Source organism: Ranitomeya variabilis, chromosome 6, assembly GCF_051348905.1.
Source record: "Ranitomeya variabilis isolate aRanVar5 chromosome 6, aRanVar5.hap1, whole genome shotgun sequence".
Taxonomy (NCBI): Eukaryota; Metazoa; Chordata; class Amphibia; order Anura; family Dendrobatidae; genus Ranitomeya; species Ranitomeya variabilis.
The window spans coordinates 471,341,921-471,355,400 of record NC_135237.1 but is presented as its reverse complement, the minus strand read 5'-3'; the positions used below and the strand labels follow the sequence as shown (position 1 = coordinate 471,355,400).

General features: G+C 43.2%; 1 protein-coding gene across 2 annotated transcripts in view; it reads right to left on the bottom strand.

Annotated features, from left to right (window-relative positions):
• Positions 1-11,217, bottom strand: part of ORC5 (origin recognition complex subunit 5) — a 31,365-nt gene extending 20,148 nt beyond the window's left edge. The window contains exons 1-9 of one of the 2 annotated variants that reach the window (XM_077270623.1): positions 10,914-11,133; positions 10,214-10,249; positions 8,300-8,430; positions 6,592-6,684; positions 5,317-5,520; positions 4,738-4,812; positions 4,065-4,176; positions 3,025-3,155; positions 2,138-2,186 (exon numbers count right to left, since the gene is read on the bottom strand). In XM_077270623.1, coding sequence (XP_077126738.1) covers positions 2,138-2,186; positions 3,025-3,155; positions 4,065-4,176; positions 4,738-4,812; positions 5,317-5,520; positions 6,592-6,684; positions 8,300-8,410 — 775 coding nt within the window. In that variant the 5' untranslated portion in view covers positions 8,411-8,430; positions 10,214-10,249; positions 10,914-11,133. Of the gene's footprint in view, positions 1-2,137; positions 2,187-3,024; positions 3,156-4,064; positions 4,177-4,737; positions 4,813-5,316; positions 5,521-6,591; positions 6,685-8,299; positions 8,431-10,213; positions 10,250-10,913 lie in introns of both variants that reach the window. The other variant, XM_077270624.1, reaches the window with a different exon arrangement.
• Between the last annotated feature and the right edge of the window lie 2,263 nt (positions 11,218-13,480).

Genomic DNA, 13,480 nt, shown 5'->3' with positions numbered 1-13,480 from the left:
AAAACTGGAAAAGGCTGACGCCGTCCAGGGGTGTACACTGCAGAGGAGGAGCCACGGTTAATATTTTTCAGATCATGCATAGTGTCGCCTCCTAGTGGACAGCAGCATAACACCCATGGTCCTGTGTCCATGGTCCTGTGTCCCCCAATGAGGCGACAGAGTAATTATGGAGTCACTCAATTCTGAGGAAAAAATTATTTAATCACCCTGTAAATTTTCATACCCAAAACCAACACCTGCATCAAATTAGATCTGCATCTAAAAAGGAGTGATCACATCTTGGAGAGCTGTTGCACCAAGTGGACTGACATGAATCATGGCTCCAACAGAAGAGATGTCAACTGAAACAAAGGAGAGGATCATCAAACTCTTAAAAGAGGGTAAATCATCACGCAATGTTGCAAAAGATGTTGATTGTTCACAGTCAGCTGTGACCAAGTACAAACAACATGGGAAGGTTGTTAAAGGCAAACATACTGGTACACCAAGGAAGACATCAAAGCATCAAGACCAGAAACTTAAAGCAATGTCTCCAAAACAGGAAATGCACAACAAATCAAATGAGGAACGTATGGGTGGAAACTGGAGTCAACGTCTGTGACCGAACTGTAAGAAAACGCCTAAAGGAAATGGGATTTACATACAGAAAAGCTAAATGAAAGCCATCATTAACACCTAAACAGAAAAAAACAAGGTTACAATGGGCTAAGGAAAAGCAATCGTGGACTGTGGATGACTTATATTCAGTGATAAATCGTGAATCGGCATTGGGCAAGGTGATGATGCTGGAAGTTTTGTTTGGTGCCGTTCCAATGAGATTTATAAAGATGACTGCCTGAAGAGAACATGCAAATTTCCACAGTCATTGATGATATGGGGCTGCATGTCAAGTAAAGGCACTGGGGAGATGGCTGTCATTACATCTTCAATAAATGCACAAGTTTATGTTGATATTTTGGACACTTTTTTTATCCCATCAATTGAAAGGATGTTTGGGGATGATGAAATCATTTTTCAAGAGGATACTGCATCCTGCCATAGAGCAAAAACTGTGCAAACATTCCTTGAAAAAAAACACATAAGGTCAATGTCATGGCCTGCAAATAGTCCGGATCTCAATCCAATTGAAAATCTTTGGTGGAAGTTGAAGAAAATGGTCCATGACAAGGCTCCAACCTGCAAAGCTGATCTGGCAACAGCAATCAGAGAAAGTTGGAGCCAGATTGATGAAGAGTACTGTTTGACACTCATTAAGTCCATGCCTTAGAGACTGCAGGCTGTTATAAAAGCCAGAAGTGGTGCAACAAAATACTAGTGATGTGTTGGAGTGTTTTTTTGTTTGTTTTTCAGGATTCCATAATTTTTTCCTCAGAATTGAGTGATTCCACAATTTTTCCCCTATGCTTGGTTAAAAAAAGTAACCATTACTGACTACCACATTTTTTGTTCTTGATTTCTTTTAGTGTTTCTTAAAGCCAGAAAGTTGCCATTTGAAATTACTTTAGTTTTGTGCCATGTCTGTAATCCGCTTTTTTTTTCTACAAAATTAAACAACTGAATGAACTTCCTCCAAGGCCGGTGATTCCATAATTTTTGCCAGGGGTTGTATTACCAACACCCTTTTTTGCTGCAGAAAAATCAACTGCAAAATACTCAACATGTGCACATACTCAGAGGCTGAAGCACATAAATGCTGCCAGATTCGGGGGCATGGGATCTTATTGCCCACCTAGCTTACATTTATGGCATATCCTGTACAGTATGCTTAGATACTTACTTTACTATTTGACTGTCAGTGTAAGGCCATGTTCACATGTTCAGCATTTGGTCAGTATTTTCCCTCAGTATTTGTAAGCCAAAACCAGGAGTGGGACAGTCAGAGGAAAAGTATAATAGAAACACGTCACCACTTCTGGATTTATCACCCACTCCTGGTTTAGGCTTACAAACACTGATGTAAAAATTACTGACCAAATACTGATAGTGTGAATGGAGATGATGGCGTTCTCCAGAATAATACAGTCAGTAGCAGAGTGGTTGAGACCAATCTACAACAGACCACAGATCATACATTGCCATCTTCCCAAACTCTTCCACAATTCCCTTACACACATCTAGTGTTGGATGGCGGACTCACCTTCTCCTCTAACCACTGGTTCACTAAATTTTGCAAAGTTTAACGCGGCCTGTGTGAGACACAAGAAGAGTAATTGTACTTCAGATACACACGAGGAATAAAGACAAACACTAGAAAATACACGAAAAACGAGCACTACATTTTATCTCCATACGGCCATGATTTCACATGGGGCTACAAAGGTTATTTTTCTGTTGTCCAAAAAAGAAAAAAATTGTGGCATGTTGCATCAGATTATATATTAGGAGCTATTCTTCCCAAGAAGCGACATGCAGGAAGCCCCCAGGACGCTTTGTTCTGTCTTTCACCCTGTGCATATACATCTGAAGTATGAATGAGGTCTAGAAGTTTTTAAACAACCTACACCAAACTGCAAGTGTGAACAGGACGTAATTTGGGATAGTGTCAGTACTCTGTACAGTGCCGGTCCAGAAAGTGCTTGGAGCTAATAAGGCATAGGCATCTCGCACATTGCTGATCTATGATGACATGCTCCCCATAGAAGCATTGCTGCAAGGGAAAGAAGCTTTAAAATTGGAGATCTGAAAAGATCTTGGATTATCTCTGTTGCATTTATACAGAATCCATCAGGACAACAAGTCACAGAATGCCTCCTTACCATAAGATAGTCACTAATCACCTGCTGATTACAGCATTAATGTTTCCAGCACAGACAGACACATGCACTTATCAGAAGGCTCACCAGAATGTTTCCAGCACACACATGCACTTATCAGAAGGCTCATCAGAATGTTTCCAGCACAGACAGACACATGCACTTATCAGAAGGCTCACCAGAATGTTTCCAGCACACACATGCACTTATCAGAAGGCTCATCAGAATGTTTCCAGCACAGACAGACACATGCACTTATCAGAAGGCTCACCAGATGCCTCAGCTCCTTTATGTCCCTGCAGACAGTGTAGAAAACGCCCAGCAGAATATTGATGTACGAAGAGTAGAATTCAGCCGCGTATTCTTCAGGGTGATCGCTGGACAAAATCTTCTGCAGTTCGGCTAAGAGATCGGCCAAAAGATGAGTATTATAACATACCTACAGCTAAAAGAGACACGCAGCTCCGATGGTGACAGACAGAAGTGCATCCCTGTGTGCCCGGCATCAGCGACACTGACCGATGGGCAGCGCAGCAGCAGAAGACCCAGGTACACTACTGTGAGCGCAGGGCGGCCACCCAGGTAGCTAAGGCCCCAAAGTCACCTACACTGGACAGATGAAGCTTGGCGAAAGACATTCTTTGAAGAATTGTGGCATCACACAAATGGTCTAAATACCACAGATACCCACCTAAGGAATACTATGAAATCAAATTAAAAAAATTAAAAAAAAAACTTTCAGAAAACCCCAGTCCCCAAGCACGGCTTGTTATAAAAAACAAGCTACAAACTGAGCTACACTCACTCTCCCCAGGTCCAGTGCTGCACTTAGTATTGACTGTGAAAAAAGGAGAAGATTTCTCTGATCCCGGTCATTAACAGCTCTGATAATAGCCGCCGTCCAGGATGTGATCACACAGGCACACCTTATGCGCCCCCCACTGTGATCATTATGGACATATAATGATGGGTTGTAGAAAGGGGACCCCCATAGTGCCCCCCTCCTGGGACACGTTTATCTCACAATTATGTGTAATACTGATAAATAATGCTTGGATTCAATGAAATGTATACAGGGAACAGCACTAGAAAAGGCTAAACTGTACGGGAACAACTTACTATCTCCGACTCCTCAGTACCCGGGTTTGTCTTTCCACATGTGTTTCCCATATGTCACATGCAAGCAAAACTGTCCATAGACACGACCATGAATAACTACCTCAGGACTAGATGCTCAACTAAGACTAGAAAAGAAATAAAGCCTTTCTCTAATACAAATAGGGGACAACGTCAGATAGCGGAAACACATACCTTTACTGTAGTCCGCAAAATATATGGTCAGAGGCTCCAGACAGCCGGTGTTCGGTCGGAAGGTTTCCCAGGCTATTTCAGTCAGAAAAATCACCGTTACATTATTACCGGTCTGCAATATGAAAAGGAAAAACATCATAAAATACATACAAAGCAGCAGAAACAAAGTCATGAATGCTCTGTTCACATATGTGGAGCCTGCAGGTAATCCTAATATGTCAGTAAGTTCCTCTGATGTACGACCCCGAGGGAAGGCCGCAACATCGCCTGCCGTGTAGGCATACAGCGAGACCGGTCGCAAGTGGGCTTCTAGCCTTTAAAAAAATAATTATATATATATATATATATATATATATATATATATATATATATATATATATATATATATATATATATATATATATATATATATATATATATATATATATATACACACACATACATACATACACACACATACTTATTTATTTTTTTAATGGAACACCATAGTCTACTATGCCATTCCCATGTATACCCGAATGACTACTGGCGGGGGCCAAGGCGATGTGGGCCTATGTATAGATTTAGCGCACACATCGGTAAAGCATAGCACCAAACGCAGATGTGAACAGACCCCAATCCAGATTGATATTCTATGTATGCTTAAACAATGCAAAAGGTTCTGTTCACTTACCAGTTCCTGAAGCCTCAGGAATCCTGGTACAAGGTTTGCATCCATTTCTCGCAGTATATCTGCCTTATCAAGAACCTGTTATTAGAAAGTTTATCCATCTTAGAAATGCAGTAAATGTGCTCATCAATGTTGGGAAATCCAAAAAAATGAAGAGTGAAAACAAGCACTAAGGATTATTGACAATCAGGACATACACATAAGGACAATCTCATTACAGGTGCAGTGGGCACAAGGCTACAGTAACAGACACCATTAGGACATTGTGGGATGTTCGGCCAGCTGGACTCGCATACACTCCGCATGGTCAGCGTATACCTTTATCTAAGTATAAGAGTGTGATGCAAACATAGCCTAATCCAGCATGGAAATATTTCTCTGGATCAATGTACACCAGATATGTAACGTGCATTGATAAATGTTAAGACTTTTCTTTATTAAATGAAGCAGTTCCAACAGTGGTTTGGTATCTCCAAGACATATAAAGTGCTGGGCAGCTATTTAATAATATGCAGCACGTGGCACCGATTTCTTTTTAGTATTGCAATAGAATAAAAACTTGGATATTCAGCTAATACTCACAATGTAAACGGTCTCATTTTCTAGTCCTTGGCTTGTAATCGCTCTCTTATAGAATCGGACAAATTCATTAAATGTATCACATTTCTTGTAGGAAGAAAACTCATTTTCAGGCCCGGGGCAGTGTTTGTAAAGCTGGTTCAGGATTTGCTCAAAGAGAAGTCTGGCTGTAAAACACTCCACACAATTCACGAAGGCAGAAGGAAGCTGAAAAGCAAAACAAAAACAACATACAGTACATGCGCGAACTACAGCCTTTATAGGTAATGCATATCTATCGGCAAATTTCGGGCTTGTGTATAGCCCCCCATACACATTAGACTTTTGTCGTTCGAACCCACTGATATCGACAAGTTGGGCCGACAGTCAATTTTTGGGGGCCTCCCTGACAGATGATGTCAGAGGAGAGAAGGATCCACCATGTTCCATTTCAGAATGCAGATTCTCTTGTTCTCTAAGAGAAAAGGAGTCTGGTGGCCACCAAGAAGGCTGTCAGATAGCCACAGTGTAAGGGGGCTTACACTAATAATTCCCATGGTTGTACACTTTTGTTCCTTGCCTTGTTCCCTTGTATATTCTTTACATATTATGTGCAACAGAGGCCTATAAGTCATTGGGCATGTGGTCATTATTAGCACAAAGCTTATGCGCGTCAGTGGTGGACATGGGGAGGAATATTGGTATATAGTGGCACAGGGCACTCATTGTTTCCTATATTAAAGAACTTATACTTTTTATAACTGGATGCCCCTGTATAGAAAATGATAGTAGACTATGCTATTCTTTATAGGAAAAAAAAAAAAAGTTATACTGATGTATACACTGCTAATGCACCATAATCACCAGTAATGAAACTTCTGAGTGTAAACCGTACGTGATAAGTAGCACAATGGAGCACATCCATTAATATACACATAATCTATCTATTCTAAGTAACCCTCACTAATGAAGAACCACAGAATATGTAACCTTGTAGCTCCTGGGTTTTGTGAAGCTCTGCAGCAGCTGCAGTCTGTAATCTAAGACCCCCTACCCTCTTCTCCCTATAAATGGTGGGAAACACTGGCAGTCACATGTATTCCCGTGGCCACAGAATCCGTTGGGGGTATTGCCTGGCGTATGCCACTGAGTATATGTGCATAATTATACGCTGCCCAACAGCTCCTATACACAGAAGTAGGATACTGAGAGGTATTACTTAATAGGGAAAACCTAGGCTCCCTCTAGCTTAACCCTTAACTAACGACACTCATAAATAGTGCGCAGATTTAGCCTCACCTCCAGTGTGCCCAGCACTGTCTGCAGGATGTACGTCTTTCCAGTGCCGGTGTGCCCATAAATAAAAATGGAAGGAAAGCTTAAATGTGAACGCTGAAGAAAAAAAAAAAAAAATCAATTAAATATCATTGTAAGAGGCTGTAATGGAAGCTGTGGTGGAAGCTTCTACAAGAGGATATTTCAGGCAATCGAAGGTTAAAGGGGTTATCCCACAATCTACTATTTTTTTTCAGACTTCCTGTAGATGAATAACCAACCTCCAGAAATCGGTCAGATCCTCCTTGGCTACATTCTTACTGCTATTTCTGGTTCCAGAACCTCCATCCTTCTAATCAGTGCTGTCTATGTGACCACTGCAAACTACATTTCCCACCAGCACCTGCTGGTTCTGCCTTACCGGATGCACATGGGCAAATCATCATCAGGATCCTCAGCTGGCGGCTCTCTTTGCAATTGCCGACCAATGACATCCGGGATGTGGTTGATAGGAGACAAGCCTGGAGACGCTACAGGCCATGGTAGCACGTTTAGGTCACCCAGACTTGTCACCAAACCAAGAGCAACATGCAGCCTGATGTTGTCGTGTTGAAATACGACTCCTGGGAAACATTGGAGAAATGGTGGTACCACTGGTTCCATGACTTATCGATTCCGTACTGCACATGAAATTAGACATCAAACAACAAGTCGAAGGGGTCAAATTGTGTATACAAACCATCAGAGGAGGTATGACTACTAGACAGGCATCAGCTACGTGTTCCTCTGATCTCACACCACCGCTCTCAAAGGCAATCATGGTGCAGAGCAAGATGGATGGAGGATGAAGTGGAGGTCCGTCCTCTTCAGCGACAAGTTCCGCTTGTGTCTTGGACGCAATGATTCATTCCAGGTTCACTAACAGCTCAGCGTTACATTGATTTGGTCGTGGAACCAGTAGTATGGCCATTTCTCTGAGGTGTCTCAGGGGTAGTTTTTCAACATGACAATGCCACGTTGCTCAAGTTATGGTGAGCAGTGTACTTGATTTAAGTGTGCTATCATGGCTTGACTCCCACATCTGGGAAGGTACTGTTCGGTAATTGCAAAGGATCTGCCAGCAGAGCATCTTGATGATTTGGCCAAGTGCATTCAGTGTAGAAGAGCCTTCCTCAGACAACCAATAATAACCTAAGTGATAAAAACCAAGGCTGTAAAGTGCAGGGATTTCTGTGCGTGGTGCTCACACTCAATACATCGAGATGTTTTGAAAACATTGTTTCCCTTTTTTCATCATTTGCATATCATTAACATGTCTATTAGTGATGAGCGAATATACTCGTTACTCGAGCATTCTCGTGTGACCTCCGAGTATTTTTTAGTGCTCGGAGACTTAGTTTTCCTCACCTCAGATGATTGATTTACATCTGTTAGCCAGCTTGAGTACATGTGGGGATTCCCTAGCAACCAGGCAACCCCCACATGTACTTATGCTGGCTAACAGATGGAAATCATTCAGCGGCGGCAATGAAAACAATCTCCGAGCACTAAAAAATACTCGGAGGACACCCGAGAGTGCTCGGGAAATCTCCAGTAACGAGTATATTCGCTCATCACTAATGTCTATCCATCCTGTGATTTCCATAATGCCACAATTTTCATTCATGGTGCTGTAATTTCAATGTTGAGGAGTGTATTATAGCTAAAAGTATAAATAAAGAACTAGTACTACCTCCCCGAAGATTGCAAGCAGCGTAGATAGCTGTGATTCTCGGCACGGAGCCAGCTTCTCCAGGCTGTGAAGCTTCCCTTCTGGATATGGAGCGAGGACTACTTCACTCATGTTTCACCTCAACATAATAACTGCAAATGAACATAATACAGTTCTGACATTAAAGAAACAGAGTCAGGATGCCTGGACTAATCAAGCTCGTCATAGGGCTGTATAGGGCCTAGAACAACAAAAGTGGCACCTGTCTTGTAGGAGTCTGAAGCGCCAGCACTGAGAGATCAAGTGATGACGCTACCTACAAATAGGCCTGGAAGTGTATTGGGGGCGTGCGGATGTACTCCAAGTGCATCTCTATCCCCCCAATACACTTTTGGGCTAATCTGATCCACCTTGGTATTTAGCTCCTGAGCACGACGGGCTTACAAGAAAGAATACCCTTCGGAAGGGGTCATCAATATTAGAGGGGTTATCTGGGACTATCTGCCTACCTATCGGCTTGGGGCGATCTCTGCCAACACAGAACACTCCTGCCAGTGAGTAAGGCGGCTTCCGCTGACATCATGTCGGCAAAGCAACGGCTTCTCTTCTACTCTGTTGACTGTGCGTGACTGCCGACGTCAAGCTAATTGACCGCCAGCTTCCTGCTGTCAAACTGCGGGGAGCCAGCTGTCAATCAACAGGACATCAACAGGCATGTCCCGTTGACATAGCAGCCTGGAATAGGAAGAGCTTCTCTGTTGACGTGGAGCAGCTGAATCGCTGGTAAGAGCAGTCAATGATGGCTGAGTGCAGACGTCATGTAGAACAAGCAGGCAGTTAGCTACTACCTTCCTGTTAGTTTTAGGCCCATAGTAAAAACAATAAAATAGTCCCAGATAAACCCTTACAATCAGGTGGGCTCCGACAACACAGACCTGCATCCATTCACAGTTATTATCTGTGTCGGACGGTTTTAACACCTGAACGGCCTAGCTCTGTTCAATATGTAGCAGCCGCTGCTGGGTACTGCAGAGAAGCCCCTACTGATGAAAACATAGGGGGTCAGTATCATATGACCAGACAACCCCATTAAACAGCCCAAGAGGGAGATGCTCAGTCCAGCAGACAGATAAATCGACATGGCAGAAAATCTCGTGACAGCTACACAACAAAGGCCTCATTCAGATCTCACTGATTTTTCTTCCACTAAAATAAGGGACCGATTTCCACCAGTGCTTTTACTCAGTGTCAGTTTTAACCAGCAATTATTTTCTAGTATGCAAAAAAATAAAAATAAATAAACTGCAAAGCTTCTTTGGCCCATAGTAATGTTATAACTGGACTGAGAACGGATGGCAATGTGAGCGGGCAGCGATTTTCACGGACCCTTGTAGGAGGGATTCTGATTTGTGACACACGGTCATGTGAAAATTACGAGTATAAAGTAATCGGTCAGAGGTTCACTCCGAATGTTTAATCTGTATTAAATCCGTTGTTTTTTTTCACAGCAGCGGCTATTAATCATTCACAAGACCTCCTACAGTTTCTTACCTTACAGGTCGGCAGTGTATCTGTATAATATGAATGCTGGACTGGGGCTAAAGATTGTTTTGTATATCCATAGACTTGAATGGGCAAGTCTGATTAGATTTATAGAAGAAACTAATGCGGCTGCGATTTATTTCACAAGCAGATTCAGTCAGGGAAAAAAAATATTCATCAGCTCTGACCCACAGAATAACATCAGTCTGACTGCTGTCCATCGTTTTCACAGATGGAACTCGGACCGAAAATATGGTTGTATGAGCGAGCCCTAAGGGTGACACCAGAGGAAAGGCGCAACCATGGTACAGACTGTGTACCCTTCTCTTTATATCTGTGAGTTATACATACATTATATACAGGCTATAGATACATATTGTACAAAAAACTCACCGTATAGAATACAGGCAAAACCCAGAAGAGCAAAATCTGCACAGAAAACAGAGAAAACGTCTCATGTGAACAAGAACCTATTCATTAAAGTGGCAAGGAAACCCAGAAACTGCGGCCACATATGGATCCTCTGTGTCGGCCATTACCATCAGTGACGGCCGTGGTCTGTAACCTGTACATTCAGTCTGTGCCCACAAACTGCTCGCACACACTGACCGCTGCTACTGGTTTGTGTCAGACATGGTTTGCACTGGTTTTCTGGGCACTTTAGTGGTTTCTGCATATAGTATCCCGTGTACAGTGCATAGACGTACGTTTACAGTATACAGCTATATTGTACAGTATACAGCCTATATTATACCGTGTACAGAAATATATTTACAGTATCTGTAGAGCCTATATTATACCACCTATACACGTATATTATACAGTATACAGGTATATATATATATATATATATATATATATATATATATATATATACACATATATATATATATACACATACACACCCAGTGCCGGCCATGTATGTACCGTACATACATACATTATTCTGTCTATAGACCATATACATAGGATACAGCAACCAGTGCTGACGTCCTGACCAGGTGCAGCTCCTGTGCTGGCCGCTATGCGGCACTGTACGCAGGCAGTGTATAGTGATACATGGACGTCACGTGTGTACAGCTGTAGTGTATACCTGCGTCCTGTACAGACAGGGCCCAGCTCTCCGCCGCACCGTGTACCACTCCCCGGCCAGTGACTGCCCGGCTGCCAAGTTACACTGCACATTCCCGCCAGCTACACGACTCCGCCCTCTGCCGGGTCACTTCCTCCAGGCAGCAGCACACATGCCAGTCACATCACACCGCGCTTCTCTCCAGTGTCGCCTCCTGCCGACCAGTCACCGATGCTACACCAAGGAGCTGCTGCTCATCTACAGCTTTCTGTCCTCATTGGTGTGGGGTCACGGTGTCCCCTATGAGACTACAGACAGGAGCCACAGCAGAGAGTGCTGGGCACACAGCTATATGTGACTGTACCCTATACATACAGTGCTGGGCACACAGCTATATGTGACTGTACCCTATACATACAGTGCTGGGCACACAGCTATATGTGACTGTATCCTATACATACAGTGCTGGGCACACAGCTATATGTGACTGTACCCTATACATACAGTGCTGGGCACACAGCTATATGTGACTGTATCCTATACATACAGTGCTGGGCACACAGCTATATGTGACTGTACCCTATACATACAGTGCTAGGCACACAGCTATATGTGACTAGCCTATACATACAGTGCTGGGCACACAGCTATATGTGACTGTACCCTATACATACAGTGCTAGGCACACAGCTATATGTGACTAGCCTATACATACAGTGCTGGGCACACAGCTATATGTGACTGTATCCTACACATATAGTGCTGGGCACATGCTATATGTGACTATCCTATACATACAGTGCTGGGCACACAGCTATATGTGACTGTACTCTATACATACAGTGCTGGGCACACAGCTATATGTGACTAGCCTATACATACAGTGCTGGGCACACAACTATATGTGACTGTATCCTATACATATAGTGCTGGACACACAGCTATATGTGACTATCCTATACATACAGTGCTGGGCACACAGCTATATGTGACTGTACCCTAAACATATAGTGCTGGGCACACAGCTATATGTGACTGTACCCTATACATACAGTGCTGGGCACACCGCTATATGTGACTGTGCTCTATACATACAGTGCTGGGCACACAGCTATATGTGACTGTACTCTATACATACAGTGCTGGACACACAGCTAAATGTGACTTTACTCTATACATACAATGCTGGGCACACAGCTATATGTGACTGTACCCTATACATACAGTGCTGGGCACACAGCTATATGTGACTGTACCCTATACATACAGTGCTGGGCACACAGCTATATGTGACTGTACCCTATACATACAGTGCTGGACACAGCTATATGTGACTGTACCCTATACACACAGTGCTGGACACACCGCTATATGTAGGCCATCAATGTAAAAATATGACAAACTCTTTAACCTTGCAGAACACCCAAGTTACCATTTATACGTAAAATCTGTACGTCATTCCGGTCTTCTAGGTCCTGTAACCATTATATGTGCCTGTACAAGATACATAGTTAAGGGGTCACAAGATGGTGTGAGGAAGAACTCCTCAGACTGCCGTTGCCACTGCGGAGAGCAGACTACTTGTATATTTATACAGCATTTACTGATTTTAATCTTCATTGTATTTTATCTAAGTCAGTGTTACCCAACTCCAGTCCTCGAGGCCCCAGATCATATTTTCAGTATTTCATTAGTATTTTACAGGTGATAACTCTCTCACCTGTGCACTACTAAGGAAATCATCATCTCTTGGTCGGCCATGAGAACTGGAGTTGTGCACCCCTGATCTAAGGCAATAGTTGTGTGATGGAAAGCAGGGGAAACTGAGACCCTGCTGCTACCCTTACATCCAGATGAAAGGGTCAAGACTAGGCTTGATCACATGGCTTCGGATAAGAGCTTATCCGAATAGCTATAACGCTTACCAAATAGCTGCATCGGGAACTGGATACCTGGCGCGCTCCGATAATCCGGTGTCCGGCTCCGCAGCTGCATGTGTAGCAGCTGTGTGACAATCACAACACAGGCTCTCCATGGATGTGTTGTGAGTGTCACGCAGCCGCTACACATGCAGCTGCGGAGCCGGACACCTGATTATCGGAGCGCGCCAGGCATCCGGGTTCCTGATGCAGCTATTCGGGAAGCGCTATAGCTATTCGGATAAGCTCTTATCCGAAACTATTCGATCGACCCTAGACATTAATCAAAATCACCAAACTTTGAGAAACCCTGCAGGCTGAACAGATTATTTTCTTTGCTACAAGGAAGGAAGGATGTGGTTATCGTTCAAAATTACATAAGTATAAGTGGGGGTTGCCTGGTTGCTAGGGCATCCCCACATGTAATCAAGCTGGCTAACAGATGTTAATAATTTAGCTGCGGTGAGGAAAACTAAATCTCCGAGCACTAAAAAATACTCGGAGGTCACCCGAGCATCCTCGGGAAATCTCGAGTAATTAGTATATTCGCTCATCACTATTCAAAATATATAAGAAAATTTATGTATGGACGACTGGCTTTTAGTTCTCAAAAACAAAATTTAAAAGTGACCCTCCAGTTTGACCTCTTCTCCTCTGTGCGAGGTGCAA